Source organism: Caretta caretta, chromosome 5 (genome assembly GCF_965140235.1).
Source record: "Caretta caretta isolate rCarCar2 chromosome 5, rCarCar1.hap1, whole genome shotgun sequence".
Taxonomy (NCBI): Eukaryota; Metazoa; Chordata; order Testudines; family Cheloniidae; genus Caretta; species Caretta caretta.
Genome location: NC_134210.1, coordinates 92,410,735 through 92,434,934, shown reverse-complemented (window position 1 = coordinate 92,434,934; position 24,200 = coordinate 92,410,735). Strand labels below are relative to the sequence as shown.

The 24,200-nt window shown below is 40.3% G+C and overlaps 1 protein-coding gene across 4 annotated transcripts in view; it reads left to right on the top strand.

Annotated features, from left to right (window-relative positions):
- The window catches only part of NTRK2 (neurotrophic receptor tyrosine kinase 2), a 277,184-nt gene that overhangs the window by 106,208 nt on the left and 146,776 nt on the right, over positions 1 to 24,200 (top strand). Inside the window, exon 13 of one of the 4 annotated variants that reach the window (XM_075128682.1) lies at positions 17,425 to 23,766. The exons of the other annotated variants lie outside the window; for them this stretch is intronic. Coding sequence (XP_074984783.1) covers positions 17,425 to 17,462 — 38 coding nt within the window. The 3' untranslated portion in view covers positions 17,463 to 23,766. Of the gene's footprint in view, positions 1 to 17,424; positions 23,767 to 24,200 lie in introns of those variants that run through there. 4 annotated transcript variants of the gene reach the window in all.

Sequence of the window (24,200 nt, the reverse complement as noted above, 5' to 3'; positions counted from 1 at the left end):
TTTCGCTGTAAGACTAGGATAATGAAGGTGAGACAAGAGGATATATAGTCTCATAAACTGTGGAATAAAGACCAAAGACTGTATTGTTTTTATGTATACCTAATGGACTAGTGCATTAGTAGGAGCATTGCCGGCAGATCAAGGGAAATGATTATTCCCCTCTATTCGGCACTGCTGAGGCCACATCTGGAGTATTGTGTCCAGTTTTGGGCCTCCCACTACAGAAAGGATGTGGACAAATTAGAGAGAGACCAGCGGAGGGCAACAAAAATTATCAGGGGGCTGGGGCACATGACGTACGAGGAAAGGCTGAGGGAACTGGGCTTGTTTAGTCTGCAGAAGAGGGGGATTTGATAGCAGCCTTCAACTACCTGAAAGGGGGGTTCCAAAGAGGAAGGAGCTCGGCTGTTCTCAGTGGTGGCAGATGACAGAACAAGGAGCAGTGGTCTCAAGTTGCAGTACCGAAGGTCTAAGTTGGATATTAGAAAACACTATTTCACTAAGAGGGTGGTGAAGCACTGAAATGGGTTACCTAGGGAGGTGGTGGAATCTCAACCCTTAGAGTTTTTTAAGGCCCAGCTTGACAAAGCCCTGACTGGGATGATTTAGTTGGTGTTGGTCCTGCTTTGAGTAGGGGGTTGGACTAGATGACCTCCTGAGGTCTCTTCCAACCCTAATCTTCTATGATTCTGTGACTACTCAATGATTTCATCTTAGAGCAGCTGTCCTATCGTAAAACAATATTCCAACTAGTTTTAGTTTTATTTCACTATATGTTTTTTGCATAAATAACCACATACACCTAAACTCGTGTATAATTCACAGTGCATTTTAAGTTCAGTAATGAATCTGTGGGATTCTTTTGATTGTGGATGTCAGGGTTTTTTAGTCAGGTTTGAAATAAACTATATATTTTTTGCAATATGTGATAGACAGGTTTGGACTGAGTGATTGTATCTGCAGTTTGCTATATGGTTTTCATAGAATCATAGAATCATAGAATATCAGGGTTGGAAGGGACCTCAGGAGGTCATCTAGTCCAACCCCCTGCTCAAAGCAGGACCAATCCCCAACTAAATCATCCCAACTAAATTTTGTTCATTTGCTCTACAATTTGGTGCACAGCTCAACATAAATCTGCTGGGTGTAAGCAAAGCCAGGTGTATCCCTAGAGGCCACATCTAGACTAGTAAATATGTTGTGTTTAAAAACATTAGCTAACACGTTTGCAAACATGATCTATTTTCCTAATACAAACAGGACTAGCATCACAAGATCTCTCAAAATAAAACTTCCTTAATTCCCTTTCATAAAGATCTCAAATGTTATCTGTTCTACCATTACCAGTTTATTTGACCAAATCTGATTATTATTTGATTCAATACCAGAAAAATTGATTTGTCACATACATTACTTTGTGAAAAACTGCAAAATTAGTCAAATAATGACTTAGAAAAATATTTGACAGCTGTAAATCCAGTATATGTTTACAAATAGTATATTGAGCACCTTTAAATAATCAGTAATAGAACAGTTTTTTGTCTGATCTGTAAATTGGTCATTCTGATTTGACTGTAATAATAATGTAATAATTTCACTAACTTCTGTGGTAAAACATGGTAAGTTTTAATGGCCTGATCCTAGTTCCTTGAAGTCTTTGACAACATCTTCCTTCACTTCAGTAGTGCTGGACTGGGCGCTAATGCCACACAGGAAAATCACTAAAATATTCTGTTTGCACAAGAGAAATTTTGGCATGCCAACTATCATTTGGCCTCTGTCACAGATTGTATCCACACACAGAATTATGGCCAACAGCGCACTGCCATTCACAGCACGGTTTGGCTCTGACTTTTTCCAAGCAAGGCTAACCCTTCTTCAGAAAGGAAGTGAAGGAGGAATGAATTTGGGCAGATTGGAATCTGCTCCTTAGCTCCACTATGGCTCCTTTCTGCCATGCCAGCACATATGGCCATAAAGCATAACTGGCCAGGTGAGGAATCTCCTGACATAAGGGAATCCCCATATGTCCCTTTGCAGCCCCTAGTGTAGGGGGTATAGCTGAGCACTGCTGTGCATTAGCAAACTCTGGGATGCTTAAATTGCTCTCTGTTGCAAAATAGGATTGGCCTGGTGCTTGGCAGTCTAAGGATTGGGGCAGTTTAGAAATGGCTTACGTCATCTTTGCTGCGCTGGGCATAGAGAGACTTAAGGATCTGGTTTGACGTGTATACTCATTGGAAAAACTCATGGAGCTGGTGTGGACCTAGGACATTGTCTCATTACTGACCCAAAGGGTCATACCATCTATCAAATCACTACCCCCAATTCCTACGGCACCCTACGTGTTATTCCATTATTGCTTTGGCTTTAATTAGAATGTAAAGTCATTCTCTGTGGGGAGACAAAGTGCACCAGGCACAGGGGATCCTGCAGCCATGAGCCTGCAGTAGTGCAGTAGCAACCCGTGATAGCTCCACTCCTTCCAGATCCCTTCCCTCCAGACTGCCTGCGGGGAGATCTGTGGGAGCTGATGTCTTTGGCTGCGTGCTGGAAACAGGAGTTTGGTCCAAATGTATTAACAGAGGCAGAGAGCTTAACGCTTGTGCTTTTCATGTCATTCAGAAAGTTACAAATCTTGGCACTGGCGCTCTCCCATGAATGGCAGCAGACAAACACGGACGTTTTGAAAAGAATTCACGATGTCAAGATGTGCAGATAAGAAGCCCAATAGCTCCTGCTGCAGGGATGTAATTAGTTTTAAATAAGAAGATAGCCTTAACTCTCAACACTTACTTCCTAATAGCCTCCCCTGGTAGGGTTGGCAATAAGCAGCTAAACCTAGGTATCCATTATAGGATGAAGTCTCTAATTTATTTTATGTTAATTAAGTTTATAATTACATGGTATCATTTAGTAAAACTGTTTTTCTCCCACAAGAAACTCACTGAGTTTTCAGAAGGGGCTTTTTGGCTGTAATTTAGATGCAAATAGCCTGTTAGATGTAGTTTGTGTTCAGTTCATTTGGTTACTGTTCAGTGATGATGTAGTAGGAGGCAACATACAAAGAACTGAAACCACTAGCGGAGTGAACAAGGAAGGGCCAGGCTGGGGTGGACACATATTGTCTTCGCTTTCGGCACCACAAAGTTGTGGCACAAAGACTGGGGTTGATTTATAGTCTAGAGTCGTATAACACTTTCCACAGAGTCCCCCCCTCCCCGGAGGGCTAGGAGCAGCCCAGCTCAGTGGTGTGCCTGGTGGGGGGCAGCTTCAAAATAGCTGCTTGCTGCCTTGGGAGAAGGGGGAAGATCATTAGGGGCCAGAGCCAGTGCAGAGCCACACAGCCTTGATGTGGTTATCCCTGTCTGCCTGTGGATCTTCCAAGATCCGCCAGGTTTGTGGGTGAACCCTGCTGACTATTCTGGGGATGTGAATCTTGCCCCAATGAATGAGAGGAGTGGTATTCCAGGAGATCCTCATGGAGACTTCCTTCCCCATAGCCCCCATATTCTCCTACAGGAGGCGCTAATCTAGATAAGGGGTATTGAAAGGCTGCTTTGCAGTTTATGCTTCTCCTATGATTCTTTCAGTCTTCATAGACTTGCTGGTCCAGTAGGATCTCTGGCAAGGGAGAAGTAATAGGGTTTTCCTTTTTCCAAAAAGTGAAATATTTTCTTGGCAGAAGCTCTTTCTTTATTATTCTATCAGAAGGCAGTCTATGGGGTAAAAAGCCCAATCCTGGGTTATATTAAAACAGCAATTAGAGGTGGGTGAATCAAATAGCGATTTTGCATGAATAGATCATGCTGAGCTATAGCAAAAGGAGTACAGATCAGCTTCTCCAGGCTGTTCTGGCCAGTCTCCTGCCTACTGGAAGTCAGGAGAAAAGAGAGGAAAGAAGACCAGGATCCCATTGTTCTTGGCACTGTATTGTCACAAAGTGAGATACAGTCCCTGCCCCAAAGGACTCACAGTGGAAATAAACAGGAGAAACAGAAGAACATAGAGGAGAAGTGACTTGCCCTGAGCTAGGATTAGAATCCAGGTCTCCTGACTCCTAATCCACTGGACCACACTTTATCCATCCTAAATCAATGGCATTTATCCATCCTAAACCAATCCTTGTGGTGAGTGTATTGACTGCCGAATGAACAGTAAGGGTCTTCTGTAGGCAGGAAAAGTGAATTAAATACAAGTAGAAGAGCCAGCAGCTGTCACATGCAAAATGTTAGGAGCAATCAGTGATTAGCATGTGTATTTTACAAGTATAAGTGGCACTCAGACTTCATAGCTTTATAATAGTAAAATGTCATTGACAGAAAGTATGAGAATTACTCAATCACAACTGGAAATACTGTATTAATATACATTCCTTTGATCATTGTAATACAACGTGAAGGATAATCTTGCTGTATATTAATGTGGTAATGGTATGTAATTCCATAGCTATTCAGAGTGTACCACAATAAGAAATATCAGCTCCTTCACTCCTTCTTCTGGAAATGTCCTGGGTTGGCAATTGTAGATTGAAGGCCATATATCGTATGTCTGGAATTCCCATTGATCTCTGTGGAAATTGCACACACCAGATTGAGGGCAGAATTGGCCCAGCTGTTCAGGTAGGGAGAGACTGAATAGTTTCTAACACAGGAATTACTCTGTTTTTCACGAGAGCCAGAGGTAATTACACTGTGGCCTTCATGTGCTGTGATTTTCCTTTTATACTGAAGTAAAGTGACACCTGTCAAAGCTGCATCTGTACTGTAGTGCATCTGTATGTTTAACATTCATATCGATGAGCATATTAAACACAAATGGTTGGGATGTCAGAAGGTAAGCAGCCCCTTTCCTTAACAGCTTTGACTTTTCAAGGCTACTGAAAGCTCTAGGAGAACATTTCTTGAAGTATTGATTGATTATTTAGGCACTCAAATGAAGGGCGGGATAATCTGTAGAGGTTCTGGTTTTGAAATGTCTATGCAGTGAGTAACTTTTAGGCTCTTTTCTGTGAATTGGGAATTCACACCAGTGTTAAAACAATTGATTTTTTCTTTCCATTGTCTTCTATAGCATTTACATACCATACTGTTCAGTTCTCTCAATTAAAAAATTTCTATATTTCTTTAAATGTCTATTTTACCTTTTCTGTGGTTTTCCTTCTTTTTAGCATTTCATCGCTTCAATTCCTCTGACTCTTTCTTGTTTTGGATGAATACTTATTCTCAGAATTCTCATGATGTCTTTTCTAATCTCAAGAAGCAACCAGATACTTCCAATCTGGGTTGCTTTTTTATTTTAGATTATGAAAAGCAACAAAATAAGAAAGAACAGAAGTAAAGTGTTTGTGAGAAAGAGAGAGCTCTGTGTGTGTGTGTGTGTGTGTGTTTTCTCTGAAATGTGCTGCATCCAGTCTGCCTTACAAATTGGCATATGCCCCTGCAGAGGCCCAGTCCTTATACATTTAATGTGGCAGTATGCAGAAAAGGTAAAAACAGGTACAAGCTACATAAAAACCACAATTCTTTCTTAAGCCTAAAGTATTCTGGTGGAATATCAGTAGTCAATGGGACTTTCCATGATCATAGAATTGTAGGGTTGGAAGGGACCTCAAGAGGTCATCAAGTCCATTCCTCTGAGGCAGGATTAAGTGTATTTAAATGTTTGTCTTACTTGTTCTTAAAAACCTCCAGTGCTGGGAATTCCACAACCTCCCTGAGCAAGCTGATCTCTGAGACAGGATGGATGACCTTTTAGTTGTAGCAATACCCTCAAATTTGCAGTAGGAGGTAGCATGATAGTACTGCATAACCACAGTGAGAGCTCAGAGGGCCATTGTGTCTTGGTGAAACAAAATGTCCTTATGAGTGGAAGAAGAGTGTGCAGCCCTGGGACTGGGTGCAGAATGTACTCGTTTTCCTGCCACTGAACAGGACCAGTTCTGCTGATCAGTGCAGCCCTCCCTGCCCATTTTGGGCCTAATGCCCACTTCTTGCAGTAGTGCTAGACCTCACCAGCCTTGCAGGGGTGAAAGTAACTTAAAGAACTTACTGGTCCTCTGGAAACCTTAGCAGGGGCGTGGCCTCAACCGGAAGAGGCAAGGTCTTTAAATACCCAGGCCCTTTAAATCAAGATTTAAAGGCCCAAGGGCTCTGGCTGCGGCTGGCAGCCCTGGGGCCTTTAAATCACCCCCAGAGCTACCAGGTGCAGAGGCAGCAGGGAACCCCGGGGCTCAGGGGTGATTTAAAGCAGAGCTCCAGGCCCTTTAAATCACCGCTGGAGCCCCGCTGCCGCTACCCTGGGGCTCCGGCAGTGGGACTCGGGTGGCGCTTTAAAGGGCCCGGGGGCTCTGGCCGCTGCGGGGAGCCCCGGGAGTTCGGGGGGGGGTGCTTTAAAGGGCGCGGGGCTCCCCGCAGCTGCCGGAGCCCCGGGCCCTTTAAAATGCGGCCAGAGCCTTGCTGCCGCTACCCCAAGGGCTCCAGCAGCGGGGCTTGGGCGGGGCTTTAAAGGGCCCGGGGCTCCGGCCGCTGCGGGGAGCCTGGGGCCCTTTAAAGCGCCAGCCTGGGGAAGCCGGTCCAGTCCGGCACGGCGTAGCGGCTCTTGCCGGAACGCCGTACCAGACCGTACTGGCTTACTTTCACCTCTGCAGTCTTGTGACTGAACATGAGCAAGGACTGTCACTGTGAGCAGTTCCTGCATGGGTGTGTAGGCTCCTTGCACCGTCTCTTTCTGCTGGGGTGTGTGTCTGTGTTTTAGATGTATCTGAGGTTTACTGCCTCATCTTCAGCATCAGTATCAGTTGTTTACGTGTCCTCTTTCTTGCCTGTGCCTGAATTATAAATTGTGCAAAACCTGCCCACTGTCTAGCTCTGAGAGCAAGTGATCTGAGCTGCAGTTTTAATGTCCTTGACTCTCAATAGAAATCAGAACAAGCACAATATCAGCAGCAGTACTGTAAAAGGGAATTTCTATTGGACATGGCACTGGAAGGTATGTGAGTAATGACTCTTCTTGGGAAACACACTATATGCTCCTTAAGAATGCTGAGCACGCTTTGTTTCCCTTCTGCCTATGCCTAGAAAAGGAACACACCTTTTAAGGTGTCGATGCAAGGGAATAGAATAAAAGACTCTTTCTAACATATGAAGCCTCTGTAAACTACATTTAGATATTTAGTGTTCATAGTAGGCAGGGCAGGGGACCATTAACCTTACCTACTTTTCATTCTCAGATCTGCTGAGTAAATGGGTCACATTTTACTACCTTTTGCTCCTAATTCATTTTATATTGAGATCAGCTTTATAGGGTGCTTTTATTAAAGTACATATAATTTTGTTTGACCCCCACCCTTGCTAGTTTTATGAACTTGTGGATCAATGACCCAAACCATTAAATAGATTGAATGCTGCCTACAACAGTAATGTTAATGGCTCCAATTTTATTAAGACCGTTTGCAAATCTCACACAGGTGGCAGTATCCCTGAAATGATAAACTGCGTGTCCATCTCTACTGACCATAAACTCAAGCAGTAGAAGAAATACTAGTAGTGATGGGAAAGAAACATTTTAAGTTTGGCAGTGTTTTGATGAATTACAGGGGAAAGGTATAATTTGTCATTTAAATTTGACCCTAATTAGCCCTCAGTCTTATAACCTATGATATTGTAGTGTTCTACCATGCTTGTCTTCAGAGGCAGAGCAAGTCTCTTGATTTCTATTCTCAGTTATACTCTTACTCAATGTTAGACCATATTTAGCAAGTCATTTAATGGCTCTCTGCCTTGGTTTCCTCAGAAGTAAAGTGAATATAATCATTAGAAATGGGCTGGACTTTCACAGTTTGAACCCCATGCAGCTTTCCACCCTCTGTGATTCAAAGGTGTTCAGTTCTGGGGTTTTGGTTCAGCCCAGGGATGGGGACTAATGTGAAATTCAGATCCAGCTTCTAGAATGCTTGGTTTAGTTATGAGGGTTTAGTTTGGCCCCTGCCTCACAGGCTGTTGTGAGAATTAATGTTTGCATCCTTTGGTAAATGCAGTACATGTTGCAAGTGTAAAGTATTATAAGTGTTCTTAATAGTATGAGTGTGAAATCATCACTGTATTACAGTATCCTGAGAGAGAAACATTGTTAAAGGTGGTGCTTTTTTAAAAAAAGGTCCTGGTAGTGGAGAGGGAATTCGAATGATTGTATTTGGAATTTAAAACACTTGTGTTTGAGCCCAGGCTATTTATTGAAACACAAAGCCATCCTGAACCCAATGCACACACAATCCTGGAAGTAAGGAAAGGCTTCCTCAGACTACTTTGTCCGCTGCTGCTATGTAGACATCGTTATAGTGAAACAGGCCAATAACCATTTTACAGAAATCCATCCACCAAGCTCTCCTTGCTTTCCAATAAAGACGAGGTGACACTTTGTCCTCGCTTTGCTGCAGCACTAGCCAACTCTGCTCTTTGAAGCAGTGGCACAGTTCCAAATAGCAACTAAGAGTAGGAATGAGTTATTTCATTTAATTTTCTACTTGAAATCAGAAACTAACACATTTGATAAGATTTCCCTTTTAGGTGATGCAACTGCATCTTGATTCCCTTTGCTTTCCTTCCTTTCACTTAGCAATTTTTAGTTCACTCCATATAAATCACGGTTCATTTAAATTGACCACAGATACATGTCACATTATGGTTAATTGCCTCTAAAAGTAAAAATGTAAATGTATCTTCTTTCAAATACTCTCTATGAATGTTAGCACTGAATAGCAACACTCTGTGTTTAGGCAGAGAAGAGAATGAACGTGGCCATTTTAACCAGGCTTAAAATCTCAGAAATTTTTTGTTTCAGCACCCCCACTTAAGCCCGTACATTTTGCTCTTGCTTTTGTGTTGGATGCTCTAGCTTATTTTCTCAGTTGGCAGGTTAGAATCTCTGAAATTATGCAAAAGTTTAGAGAATCTGATGTTCCAAAACACCTATATTTGAAGCTTACTAGCTGAGCAGCAGAATTTGGATAGTAAAGAACAGATTCAAAAGCCATTGAAGTCAGTGGGAGTCTATTAGCTTCAGTGGGCTTTGCATCAGGTCCTAAATGACCAAAGAAGTTCACCATTTCTTCAACCTCAGTAGAAATAAAACTAGCAATTTGTGATTTAATATCTTCTTGGGTTTTATGGCACTCACTGCATCCCAGTCAACCAAAGGTCACATTCTCTTTTTCTCACATTAAAATGTGTAGAAGAAGAAAAGGATGCTAAAAGATGTGACTCCTGGAAGTTTCCTTTTGGCTGCTTTGACCTTTTAGGTATCTTGAGTCACTAGTGGTATATATTAGAGAGGGTTATAGCCAGTGAAAAGAACTATGGTTGAGGTTGTACAAGATTGGCAGAGACCACCCCCATGCATCTTGGACTATCCACATACCAGAGCTACTCCCAGCACTAGCATGGCGGAATTAGCTGCCGTGGTGCGTGGTGCCATTGACTACCAGAATCCTTGTTGCTCAGAGGGGGCAAAGGGGGCTTCTTGATGTGTAAGAAGGATGCTACTTTACTGAAACCTTTCCTTTCAGAATAAGCCTAGACCATATCAGTAGTGTATTTTTGCAATTTCAATTTTCTTTGTGTGTACAGTGGGGAGGACCATGTGACCACAAGAAGGAATGGAGTCAGAACCTGCCTCTTGCAAGTGCCCCCTCTCTGGCAGACACATGCCTGCAATTACTCAGTTTTGAATGGGGCAGCACCCGCCTCTTGCGGACGCCTCCTTTCTGGTTGGGTGTGAGCCTGCTTTTCTTTTTGTTCTTATAACAGGGTGGCACTGGCCTCTCATGAGTGTCTGCCGGGTCGATGGCTCTTTCAGCAGGTCTTCAATGACTCAGCCCTCTAGCCAAGTCACACACTCTGTCCCTCCTTCTGGGGTATACAGCATCTAGTTCTTTCTCATGGCTGTGGTATGGGACTGTAGTTCCAAGGCTTCTTCCCCAGAGGCACTGTCTTCTTTAACAACCGAAAGGGGCCCATCGTGGTACCCTCAGTTGGTGTCCTTTTGGCAGCCCTCACCTGGGTCAGTCTTCAACAAGACCACTAGGGCCCATTAGAATACTCTCCCACATCTGGCTAGGTTCTGTGCTCACTCCCCTGGGCTTAGCCTGCCTCACTGAGCTGTCTGCAGTCCTGCTGCTCTTCCAGCCAGCCAGCCAGCCAGGCATCCAGCCCTCCTCCTTCAAGCTCCGGGCAGCAACTGACTGCTCTGCCTCTACTACTTCCTTTTATACGGCCCTTTTGGCCCCTGATTGGCTGCTGCAGCGGTCCCTCTGGTTGCTTTTCTGAAGCCACTCTAGGCTGCCTGGAGGACTTCTCCTCTGCTCTTTTCTGGGGCGGGGTGAAGCAGGGCTGTGTGGCCTCCAGCAGGGGGCATCTGGATCTAGTCCACCCTTCACAGAAGGTAATAAAATTAATGACAAAGGCTAAAAGTCCAGCAGTTTAGGGCTTCAAAGGCACATTTATCAAAACCCTAATGTGAATAAAAAGTAGGACTATGACGGATCATATTTTTGGATTTGTCAAATACTGAATTCTAATTTATAAAACTCAGGAGAATGCAATTGCCAATCTGATGTAACACTCAGGGCCTGTGATTGGCCGTTGTACATCTTATTTGTATATGAAAATAGCACAATGGCATGCCTAAATTGGATATTTGCTGGCTAAAATGTATGTAAAAATTAGGGGCATAACTGGGAAATCAGGCCCTCAAAGATTTGGAAACAAAATTATCAGTTTTATTCCAGTGCTTGAAGAGCTGAATTAACAATAACAACAGTATAATACTGTATAATAATACAGTATAAGTACTGTATAGGAGGCTCCTCAACCGTAAGGTAAAAATGCTTTACAAAAGGTGTGGCAGCATTATTCTACACAATTTATGGAGATGGAAAATGAGGCACAGAGAGGTTAAGTGGGACTTTGTTGAGGGACCTTGACTAATGTCTCTCAGAGACTAGTGACAATCAAGAACAGGGCTCAGATCCCCTGACTGCTGGTTCTCAATTGACTGCATCAGAGTTGCACCCCCCCCCCCACTAGCTAGTTGTGCTTTGTCATCTGAAGGCATGATTTTAAAAATACCCAGTATTGGCCTAATTAGGTGCTTTTAACAATGCCACCTTGAAAGCACAATATGCAGCCTGCTTTTTTTACGGCACTCTCTTTGGGTATGTCTACATAACAAAGAAAACCCCATGGCTGGCCCGTGCCAACTGACTTGGGCTTGTGGGACTCGGACTGGGGGGCTCTTTTATTTCTGTGTAGACTTGTGGGCTCGGTCTAGCACCTGGGCTCTGAGACCTTGTGAGGTGGGAGGATCCCAGCCTGAGCCTAGAAGTCTACACAGCAGTGAAATAACCCCACAGCCTGAGCCCTGTGAGTCCGAGTCAGCTGGCACAGGCCAGCTGCAGATGTCTAGTTGCTGTGTAAACATGCCCTCTGAGAGTACATAACTTAGGAGACATGAATTTTAATATTATATTGCATATGAGAACATAAGAATGGCCACACTGGGTCAGACTAGGGATCCGTCTAGCCCAGTATTCTGTCTTCCAACAGTGACAGGTGCCAGATGCTTCAGAGGGAATGAACAGAACAGGGCTATTATTGAGTGATCCAGCCCTGTCATCCATTCCAACTCCTGGCAGCTTGAAGGTTAGGGACACCCAGAGCATGATCTTGCGTCCCTGCCCATCTTGGCTAATCGTCAGTGCTGGACCTATTCTCCATGAAGTTATCTAATACTTTTTTGAAGCCAGTTTTACTTTTTGCCTTTACAACATCCCCCTGGCAACGAGTTCCAAAGGTTGACTGTGCATGGTGTGAAGAAGTATTTCCTTATGTTTGTTTTAAACCTGCTGCCTTTTAATTTCATGGGGTGACCCCTGGTCCTTGTGTTATGCGAAGGGGTAAATAAGACTTCCTTATTCACTTTCTCCACACCATTCATGATTTTATAGACCTCTATCATATTCTCCCTTTGTCGTCTCTTTTCTAAGCCAAACAGTTCCAGTCTTCTTAACCCCTCCTCATATGGAAAGTGTTTCATACCCCTAATAATTTTTGTTGCCCTTCTCTGTACCTTTTCCAATATATCTTTTTTAAGAGGGGGCATCCAGAACTATGCTCAGTATTCAGTGTGTGGAAATACCATAGATTTATATAATGTGGTGTTTTGCTATTTTCTGTCGTCCTATCTGTCCGTTTCCTAATGGTTCCTAAGGACTGCTGCTGCACATTGAGCAGATGTTTTCAGAGAACTGTCCATAATGACCCCAAGATCTCTTTCTTGTGTGGTAGCAGCTAATTTACACCCCATCACTTTGTATGTATAGTGGGGATCATATTTTCTTTGCATAGTTACTTTGCATTTATCAACACTGAATTTCATCTGTCATTTTGTTGCACAGTCACCCAGTTTTATGAGATCAGTTTGTAACTCTTTGCGGTCAGCTTTGGACTTAACTATCTTGAATAATTTTGTATCATCTGTAAACTTTGTTACCTCACTGTTTATCCCTTTTTCTGGATCATTTACGAATACATTGAACAGCACTGGTCCCAGTACAGATCCTTGGGGGACTCTACTATTTACCTCTCTCCACTGTGAAAACTGACCATTTATTCCTACCCTTTGTTTCCTATCTTTTAACCAATCACTGATACATGAGAGGACCTTCCCTCTTATCCCATAACAGCTTATTTTGCTTAAAAGACTTTGTCGAGGGACCTTGTCAAAGGCTTTCTGAAAGTCCAAGTATATTTTATCCAATGAATCATCCTTGTCCACATGCTTGTTGACACCCGCAAAGAATTCACATAGATTGGTGAGGCATGATTTTCCTTTAAACAAAGTCATGTTGATTCTTCCCCAACATATTTGTGTTCATCTATGTGTCTGATAATTCTGTTCTTCACTATCATTTCAATCAATTTTCCTGGTACTGAAGTTAGGCTTACTGGCCTGTAATTGCCCGAATCACCTCTGGAGTCTTTTTTTATCCTCCAGTCATCTGGTACTGAGGCTGATTTTAGCAATAGGTTACATTCCACAGTTAGTAGTTCTACAATTTCATATTTGAGTTTCTTCAGAACTCTTGGGTGAATACCATCTGGACCTGGTGACTTATTACTGTTTAATTTATCAATTTGTTTTAAAACCTTCTCTATGTACTGGTTAATGTTTGTTAAAGAACATTAATCTGACCACTGTATTTATGAAAGTCCTCTATATCAGCGACTAATATTGGAACAAAAGTATTACCATGTTCCATTTTAAGAACACTGGGCTTTCTGTATCATCTGGGAGTAAACTGCATATGTGATCTGAATAGATGTCCTCAACATTGCAAAACACTGAGAGAGTACAGTGTTGGGCAGAGCGTCTAAGAAAGACACCACAGTTGGGAAAAGATATGGAACTCTGATATTGTGTTCTTTTCACTAGTCCTGTAGATCTGCTAGCCACAGCTTCGAGTGATCTGACAGAGACACAAAGGTAGCTACCTTTCTACAACAGTCTTAAAAGTGGGTGACTGATATTTGGTCAAGGTCTTCTTTCTGTACCAGTTGCTGGATAACTTCTCCTCTTCCTCCACTTTTATTTTGAGCTCTCCAGTATTGGCTCTGTAATATATATTTTCTACTACAACTTTCTGAATGGCAGCTTATGCAACAGCAAGGATTGTTTTGAAATAGTCTTAAACCTGAGACCCAGAATTCTGGCAACTATTCCAGTGAATGTCAACTGTTTTGCCTAAACTTTCTTAACTGGCTCCCTTTGAAGTCTGAGAAACCCAGTTAAGGACTTGGTAGATAGGACATGACATGTCCTTTCCTAACTACCACATTCCATAACGTTTTAAAAGTACTATCTCGGTGACCCTGAATAACTTGACAGACAGAGGACTGGTGAACAAATTGTCCCTGCCTAATCAAATTGCAAAGTTTTTTTTTTTTTTATTTCAGTGGAAACCACATTTTACTTAAAAGTTTCTATTCAGTGTCTGCAACTCTCTTTACATCTCAACTCTTTTATTTTTTTCGTGTTCTATTTCACTGCACCTCCATCACTCTACCAATGATGCCAGCCTCACCACTTCCTTTATTTCCTTGTCTCCTTCTGTCTTTGTGCCATCTGCTGTGTCACACCATTTGCCTGGATTGCCCTCCTTGTCTCAGTGAATCAGGCCCCCATCTTCTTGTCATTTAATCATCTTAAAACTCTTCTCCTGCGAGCCCTATGAATAATCCATGATAGTGTAACACCATCACCTCTTCTATCTGGGGGAAAATATTCCAAGTTATCACTGTTGGCATGCGACTGAGGTTTTGTTTGATCTTTGTCTGTCAGGCCCCAACCTTGCAATTGAATCAATATGCTCAAACTCTTGTGCCCATGAGGAGCAACATTGACATGTGGGAGTTCATGAAGGCATAATAGCCTGGCCGTGTGAATCCAATTGCAAGACTGAGGCCTTAGGTGTTCATCCTGCAAAGACTTAAGCACAAGCTTAGCTTTATGCACCGGGAGTAGTCCATTGCCTTTAGGGGGATTACCCCAGTGCTTAAAGTTAAGCATGCACATACATTTTTGTAGAGTCAGGACCTTATAATGTAAACTCCTCAGGTCAGGGTCATAGGTCTGGTTCTACTTTCACACTGGTGTAATTCTGCTGACTTCACAGGAGTTACTCCTTATTCACACTGGAATAACTAAGAGGAGAATCAGGCCCCAAGTCTATTTGTGTATAGTACGGTACCAAGCACTTATTCACACTTAACAAATAATAATAATAATTGTACTACTGAATGAAAACTAGGAATGAAATTGGCTCTCAATCATTTTCATTGCCTAACATGACTGAATTGCAAAAGGCAAGCAACAAGTTTGAGGCTGGAAAAGAAAACTTAGCTCTTTGAAATTCTTTCACGTACAATAACAACGTTGGTGTTAGTAACGTGTGATAAGTTTGTTTATATATATAATGCATATAATACACAAATAAATATATAATAATTTGAAATGAAACTTCTTTAGATTTAACAATGAAAAAGCCCCTACAGATGCTCTGCGTGTCCTAGCAATAAACTTTCAATAACAATGATGATCATCCAGCAACATTAAATACTGATATACAAGTTAACTCTCGCAAACAGCAACATTTAAAAATAAAGGAAATGGAGGTAATGATCTATCACAGAACAATTGAGGTGATTTTAATATATACAGTGTAGTGATATTAATGTGCAATTATATTGCTTTGAACTCTGCATTATGGAGTTCTTCAGGAACCCACAGCATGGCCTTAATACAGTAATTTAATTTAAGATCCTTTATCTATGTGAAAGGGGGAAAGCAGGAGAATTGTCAGGATTAAAATTATCTAAATTGTAATAAAAGCACTGAGTCCAGCAATAACATAGTATTCTTTAGGAGGAGGTAAGACACTCAGCACTACATTACCTTATGTAACTAATCCTCTCAGCAGCAATCTAGCCTGAAGCCTTCCTCTCACAACAGTTAAAAACAGTGCCTGTGCAGAAACTGGGCAGCTCAGAAGTGATACACACTTGTACTGAAATTATATTTTACCATGTGGATTAGCCAAGTCTCTCTCTCTCTCTCTCTCTCTCTCTCTCTTTCTCTTTGTTTTTGTTGGCTTATGCTAAATCCCATAGATTGTTTCAGCGAAAAGGAATTTTGCACACACCCTATTGAAAACGTGAAGTAGCGCACCCAACCAGCTATATTTGGCTTCCATGTGTGCTATTACCTACACCCAAACAAAACATGATATTATCTACTAAAGGTTTTAATTAGCAAGAAAATGAATTGTAAATGAATTAGTCACTTTTACTTACTTTCTAACAGTCATATTCAACTCCTATTGAAGTCAATAGCAAAATTTTCATTAACTCACATCGGACCAGGATTTTGCTCTAAACCTTTGGTTGTTTGGAGTGAGCTGATGTCTAGATAAGGTTTGATCTCTTCACAAAATTGTGAATTTACTGAGACGAGATCTCTTAAAAAAGACCTCCTGATGAAATATATATTTTCAGGAATACAGTGCTTGTAAATCCAATTCTCATATTATTTCCTTGGGTTTTTTTTAGTGTCATTAGAACAAACAATGGTGACAATAAAAAGTGATGTATATAATAACTGCAGTCAGACAACAACAGCCTGTGTAAGATGATGCTGTGCTAAGAAGTATTTATGACTTAGAATTAGGTGTGTGGATTGAATCCCAATCCAAAACTGGTTTTCCTGAAGGCTCTCAGCCTTAGACAACCATCATTAAGGTTCACATAGTGGGCTTGATGGTAGATTGAGGGAAAAATTGATCTGATTTAAAAAAAAAAAGCTCAGTTTTTATTTAGTCATTGATGTAGTGCTTGCTGATTTTTAGAGGTAGTTAATCCATTATGAAAAAATTGGTAACTTTCTCCTCGGTTATAATTTTCTCTTTCATAACAAAGTAAATCAAAGATGTTCATGACACTGAAGGCTTGTTCCAGCGCATAGCCGGTGTAGAGTGTTGTGCATAGAAACACAAGGTAAAGAGTAGTGAGCACCTGGGAACCTGATGCTGCATTAATAAGAGCACTGCAGTGTGATTGCCAAATTTCTTTTGCTAAGCAGCCAGAACAGAGCAAAAAGAGAGTGGCGGGGGGGGGGGGGGGGGATGCATGCAGATGATCACCATTGAGACCATGATTCCTCAGAAACTTCCATGTTCTACCCACATCTACTCCTTGTTTGGCAGCGGGTCTGACTAAGGCTCTTCTGCTCAATGTAGAGGACTATCCCCAGTGTTTATCACTACTTGTTCCCATTTATAGTCTCTGTTCCTATAATACTACTGAGTCAATACATGGTGCTATGCTGCAGATAGCCTTACACATTTAGTGTGTCAGCATTGATTGGCATTTAAAACTTGATAGAAATGTTGTGGTGCTGGTTCTGATACCGCTTTTTTTAGGACGAGAGCATACTGCTGGGAGGATACCCATATAAACAAAGCATAATTATGCCTGTGATACATGCCGACCCCCATAGTCTGTATCTACTAGTTGTATTGTATTGCATCTTACTGTGAATATTCTGTGTGTTCAACATACAAATAGCATGCATTGTAATATTTGATTTTTAATTAACTAATGAAAACCACGTCCATAGAACACCACAAATTATGCGTTTTCCATAAACCATGTACAGTTTTTATTTAACATTTATTTTGCACATTTTGAAATGCATTCCATGTGTATTTGTTTTCTTCTTTATCTAGTGTTCATCTTTGTTTATTTCCTTGTGTTAATTTTTCCTTGAATTTTGTGAAGCATGATTTCTCATATTTTATTTTGTTTCTTTTAGGTTTTGTTTTGTTTCATAAGATCCCACTGGATGGGTAAATGAAATAAGGAAAAAAAATGAGAGAGGGGCTGTTGAGCTTGTTTGTTGAAGCTGCACACTAGGGAGTGGACATTGTTCTTGTCCTGTGAATTGCCACATCCTTTGGACTTCTCTTTTAGACATGGGTTGTGTTTGGAAGATTCTAGACGTACACACAGCTCATTAGTTGTTTTGGAGACATCAGGGCAAAATCAGCCCTCAGGCCGCTATCAAACTCAAGAACGCCCAGAAATAAGCTATCAGATTCTTTTTTATTATCCTGTTTTTACTGTGGCTTCAAAATGGCATTTAAATGAAATTTGGTTACATTGTTTTCTCTGTCAAAAAGTTTTTCTGTTTGAACTTAACTGGAAAGATGTTTGTTTTGAGAAATAATATTTATTAAAGGTGAATTGCAAAGTTTTTTCATTTAAAAAATGAAAAAAGAAAAAATCAGATGTTTAAGGCCCAGATTCTACAAACTCTTTTGCATGTGCTTATCTTTAAACTTGTAAGTAGTCTCATTGAATTCAGTGGGACTGTTGATGTACTTAAAGTGAATTGGGGCCTAAAATCTTGAAGCAGTAAACATATAGGTCTGATTCTGTAATCCTTATTCCTGTGAGTGGTCCCATTGGCTTTACTGGGAAGATTCTGGTGAGCAAGAATTACATGAGTTAGAGTTACAGGATCAGACCTTAGTCCATGTAAGCTGATTCAGCAAAGCCCATCCTTGTTGAGAATATCACTTAACTATGTGCTTAACTTTAGGCATGTGTTTGTGTCCTTTGCTGGACTGGGATGGTTTGAGCTGGAGCTTAGAATACAGATGCGAAATTAACATCTTTTGGTGTTGATCCTGCAAACCAAACATACACACATCACATGCATAAGCATTTTTAGGATCAGGGCCTACACTTGAAACATAATTTTTTAAAGTAATTTCCATGTCAAATACCTGCCGAATCCTGAGTTCAGTACTTGAGCTTTCTTATTCAGAAGGTGACGTTGGTAAGAAAGAAGAAAAAAATCAATGAAAAATGTTTTTGAAATTAAAAAAATGAGTTAAGAGGATTCCCAAAAAGGGAAGCTGAGATGAACCTCTATAGAAATAAATGATTGTAAAGATGGGGTGTTTCCATTTCCACACACCAAATTTGTGGGTTTTGAATGAATGAACAGTCACTTTGATTTCCTCATAGTCTGTTAGAAGTTGAGGACATACTATATGCCATTTATGGTTTATCTAGATAATAAATGTTGGTTTTGGTTATTTATTTTAACATAGGATATTTGGAAAAAAAGGAAGGGCTTCAGATTACTTTCTCTATTTAGATTTGCTTTTCTTTCTCTTTCCCTTTTCCGTTCACCCCATTTTTAATTTCTACTCTCTCTGTATTGGTGCGTCTGTGTGCTGTACTCTTTTTCAGTGTCTAGCTTTCGTCTACTTTACAATATTCTGTATTGCATCATTTGTTTTTGCTTGTTTCCTTCCTTATCTTCCCTTTGTTCTTTCTTTTCTTCATTGTGTATGATCCTTCCTTCACCTTTAAGTCTCTTTCCCAATCTCTTCCTCTTTCTCAGCCCAACTCTTTGACTGTCTTCTTACATTCCCTCCAATCTTTCACACCCATCATTCACTCTTCCCTCGGCATCCACCCTGAAGGAGTCTGCCTCTGAGTCTGGGAACATTTGTACTCATCTTGTCCCAAATAGGGAGTTATTTCTTTCCCCTTTTTACTGATAGGAGGAGTGGAGTTCTGGGGTGTTTCCTTTCCTTCCCACAAGCCAAAAGGCTCTAGTGAGGTGTCCTCTCCTGCTGTTCACCTGTGTAATGGATAGAGGTGGAGTTGGAATTCAATATATGTTCAAATTCCACAATGTCTTAGGTCAACCTACACATGCTTTCCTTGGGCAGCAGCATTTGATGGAGGGTAACAATTAGGGCTGTTCTTCACAGTCGGTCAGTTGGAGTGATATCAGCTAAACCTTTCTTTTGTTCCTTGAAATAAAATCAGAAAACATTGGCCTTCTCTCTTCCAAATGCATAAGGAAGTGCTCTTTCCAATTATATGTTTTGGAGATGCCTATTCTTTTCTACCCTACTGATCCTTTTAACTCATTTTTTTTAATTGACTTTTGCACTGACATCTTGTTTGCCCATGCATCTCCAACTTTATTTAAATTGCTTCTGATGTAACTGGGCCTGATTCTAATCTCTCATACACTTGTGTAAATCAGGGATAACTGAACTAAAGTTAACAGAATTACAAAAGGATAGTACTGATGTAATATCAGAGCTTGGTCTGCTGGGCCAAATTCCAATCTCAATTACAATCATGAAAATTCATTGTGTTACAGTTAAGTTAGTCTGTGTTTACTCATATGTAAATGAGATAAGGATCTGACCCTTTCTGTTTTGGCAAGGAAAAGACTAAATGCCAAACTCAGAATTTGGCAACTAAGTTAAGGAAAAGATGGTTTTGAAATATTTTTGGTTTTGAAATTTAGTACATACATTCCATAAGTGATTTAGGATCTTACCTGACACTACTTGTGATTTATTTTGTAACACTTTGCAATTCAACTTTAAGGAACAATAATAGGTTTGAATTTCAAATAGTTCTACTCGTACTGACACAGTATTTTGGATTTTATGTCACCAAGACATTAACAAATCGGAACTGATGTATGCACCATTGATATCTATATACAGATATAGATATCTATCTATCTAGCAATCAATCACTGTAGGATATCCTTGTTGAGTATTTTGTATGATATCTTTTTTATTAATCACTAAATGCACTGTTACTTAATACAGATATTCACAGAGCCTTATGGATTACAGCATGTGGTTAGTTACTACTTTTTTTTTTAACAGTGACAATGTTTAAATAATGGAACTAGGCTACCTGTTTCTAAAATATTTTCTTTCCGTTACATGAACACATTAGTCTCTTAAAGCTAAAGGGAGCTGAACTTTAAGCAGGGAGATTGCAATACACCCTAAATTGGTATTTTTCAGCTTGATTGTAAATGACATTGCCTGTCACTTTAGAGGTTCTAATCTGCCCAAATGGTGTGGGTTTACAAAGAGCTCATCTAATTACAGAATTCCCAACTCTTTAAAATAAAGTGAGATTCAAACCAAGAATCAGGTAGGAGCCATTAAAATGGTAAAAGTCACTGAACATCCAGCATGTGATACTAAAAACCTTTTATGTTATTTCACTGAGCAATAAAAAGTTCATGAAACATTTAAAGGACAAGTTTAGAAGTTTGCCAGACCTGAAAGGAAATCAAAAATATATTTGTATTATTACACTAAAAGAGGTTTATTTATGCTATAATTTGTTTTAAAATGAGGATTAGTAGATCAAGCAGATAAGAGCATTAAAAGGACATATGGTAAAACCCTTCTGTTGGTGAGCAGTTACTCACACAAATAGTTCAAGTGACTTCAGTGGGACTACTGCTCACCAGTGTAAACAAGGGGTTGCACAATCAGGTCCTTTTAATAAGTAAGGGTCTGCTCCTGCTCCCACAGAAGTAAATGCGAGTTTTGTGACAGAAGCACATCCCCATCAGGGAAGGAAACCTCTCCAGGAAACCTATGAACCATATTTTAGTTAGAAACCATTCCACTTAATATATTTCCTGTATTTATTATTTCTAATTCTTTGTGGTTATTGACCAGAATCTGGTCCTCTCTCCTGGCACAAATGGCCCCTAAAAGCATTTCCCCAAGGATTACAAAGCTTTTTATGGGTGCTTACCGTTACAGGTATTGGAATGCAGTTTCTGTTGATTCTGATCCTAACATAAAGGTCCAGTGTTTAAAGGATCCTCCATCCAGCTCTCAGTTTTGTGCCTACATTTGGGCATCTAACTCTCATTTTCTGATGCCAAGAGGTAGATATCCAAAAGCTATTAATTCAAGGCCTGTAAATTGGAAGCAATTAAACAAAACCTTAGTCCTGACACCTTTTTGATTCAAGTTCATTTTCTTTTGTTGCATCTTTACCTATTTGAGGTCATAGCCATCCTCTTCTGTAGATGTAGTGTTGGACAACCACAACTGATGTCCATGTTCACATCAGAGAGTACTCAAAAGCTTATCTGAAGTAGAGGTGAATGTCTTCTTGGTTTGGGGGCTGAAACAAAGCACCGGGGAAAAAAACAATTTCAGGCTGAACAAACTGTTTAATTCAGTCTGAAACAAAATGTTTTGTTTCTATTTTTTTACCCTTTTTTGTAAATAAATCTGTCTAAATTTATAAATGAAGTGTTTCAAAATGAAAAGTTGAAACATTTCATTTTAAAAATATTGACAAAACTTTTTTTTTGGAAAATATTTTCAATTCTTTTTTGGCCAAAACTATTTGCCGAATTTAACCCAAATGTCTGAATAGATTGGGTTAAACTGGATTTTTGGCAAATAAACTATTTGTCTGAAAAATCCCACCCAACTCTGATCTGAAGCTTGTTCCAGTTTTTTGAGACTGCTTCATTCTTCCTTCCCTACAACCCTCAAAGACTTCACTGACTTCTCCCTGTCCTCTCAAGCCTTCAGTAGCCCCCTACTGTCCTTTCCTGTCATTCTCCAGAAAGCCCCATCTTCATCTTTCTTGCCCTCTACCAGGTCCCTTTGCCTGGGTGTGCACACATTCTGAAGAGTTAATCCCAGGGCCCAATAGCTATGGATGCTTTTCTGGAGGGCTTTGGCACACTATGGGGGTAGGTGCACCCAAGTGCAATGTATGCCCCAAATTGTGCAAGGTTTAGAATTCGTAGCAGCAGAAAGAGTTCCTGAGTAGCTGGGCACATAATGTGGTTTTTCAAAATGGAAGTGGTGTGTTGCGGGGATGCAACATTGTAGAGAAAACTGGTGTTATATGTCGTTGCCTTGCTTCAACAAAAATGTCTAGAACAAAACTTTCAAAAGTGGCCTCTGTCTGTGCTAGCACTTTAATACCCATAACCATCCTCTGCTCTGTAAACATAAATGGCTAAGTTAGGTGGAAATAAGATGTTTGACTACTCTGTTTACTTACATAAGTGCTATTTTTAGGTCCATCTGTAGAGGATTAATTGAGGCCACTTTGCAGCTCTCCCCATAAGAATTTAAACTTTTTAAGACTGAAGTAATAATGGTAGTGGTGGGAATTAAAATACACAGCTAGAAACAGAACTAATTGCTTCTGTATTGTACAAAATAATTACAGTTGCATTAACAAGAACACATCTTCAGTTGGTGTAAACGTATGTTGCTTCATTCATTTTAATGGAACTATACCACCTAACACCAGCTGGCAACCTGACCCACTGAGTTCAGTGCAGAAAATGTACAGATCATTGCTTAAAGGTGCAGAGTCTCAGTTGGGATTAGGGTTGATTGAAGAGGTCAGTCCTGAGTGTCAGCATTCTGTTTACAGAAGGGGCTAGACATAGTCTCAATTCCAGGTAAAACTTTAAAATGAAAATGAAGGCAAGAGACTAGAGTTGCTACCATTTTCTTACATTTCATCTCATAGCCTGTTGCTAGGTTTTAATTAAATCACAGAATAAACTGGATGGTGCTCACATCTGTACAAGAAAATGGAGTTACTTTAAAGTTCAGACATTTGCTGAAAAATATAGAAGCACAAGTACTGCTGGGTAAGATTTCAGATGTGTATGTGGTGGGGAAGTTACTTGTACTGAACTATTGGTGGAAACTGGGTGAAATCCCTGGCCTACTGAGGTCAACTGGAGTTTCCTATTGACATAAGTAGGGCCAGGATTTCACCCTCTGAGTTTGATTGTGTGCGCACTTAAACCAGTTTTGTACCATTATAATGCCATTGATTTCATTGGATTGACTGCTGATTTACACCAGTGTGAGAGCAGAATCAGGCCCTCATCTCACAAATTAGGCATGAGAATAGAGGTTTCTTAAGTAAAGTTGAAACTTCTCTCTCTGCTGTTCAGAACTCTACACCTTTAGTTTTTTTTAAATGTTAGTTTCAGTATAGAAAACGTAACCTCTCTGTATCCAAAGTCTGTTTTCTCATGTATCAAGGGAAATAATGCTCCAAATGATTACCAACAACTAGGCATCCTAACATATCTTTTAAAAATACATTTGCTGTAATCCATCAACATGTTGTAAATCTTAGATTTTCCACTCCCAACATATGTTTAGAGCTGATTTTATATTTCTTGTAAATAATTGACAATCCTGTTTTTATTTCAAATACTATCTTAATAATGTGGACAGACTACATAAATGTACTTGCTGGACTTATTTTTAACAGGCCAATAAAGTTTTATAATTCATTATCATTGTGTCTTGTACTTTCTATAAATACTTAGCATGCACTTGGTATTTTACCAGTAATGTACAGTATTTTATTGGAAAACGTGTAATTCTATAGGGTGTGTCCTCAGTTATCACATGGTACCAGATGTTATAAATCAGTACAGTCTATGGATGTGTTTATTTAGTTGTGAATGATGGATTTAGCACAATTACCCAGAAATCCTTGTGACACAAACATTCTTGTAGGGTGAGTCCTGTTTAAAATTAAAAAAAGAAGAGTTGGGGGGCTAAATTTACAAATATGGCTTACAAAATGTGTGTGTGCATATCATTTGTGAACACAATCAAACACTTGTGTATTCAGATCAGATAACTGCACATATAACTGTGGCCTTGATCCTGCAAGAGAATACTTCAGTTGGGCTTTGCGTAGCAGAGGGGTCTACCCAAATGG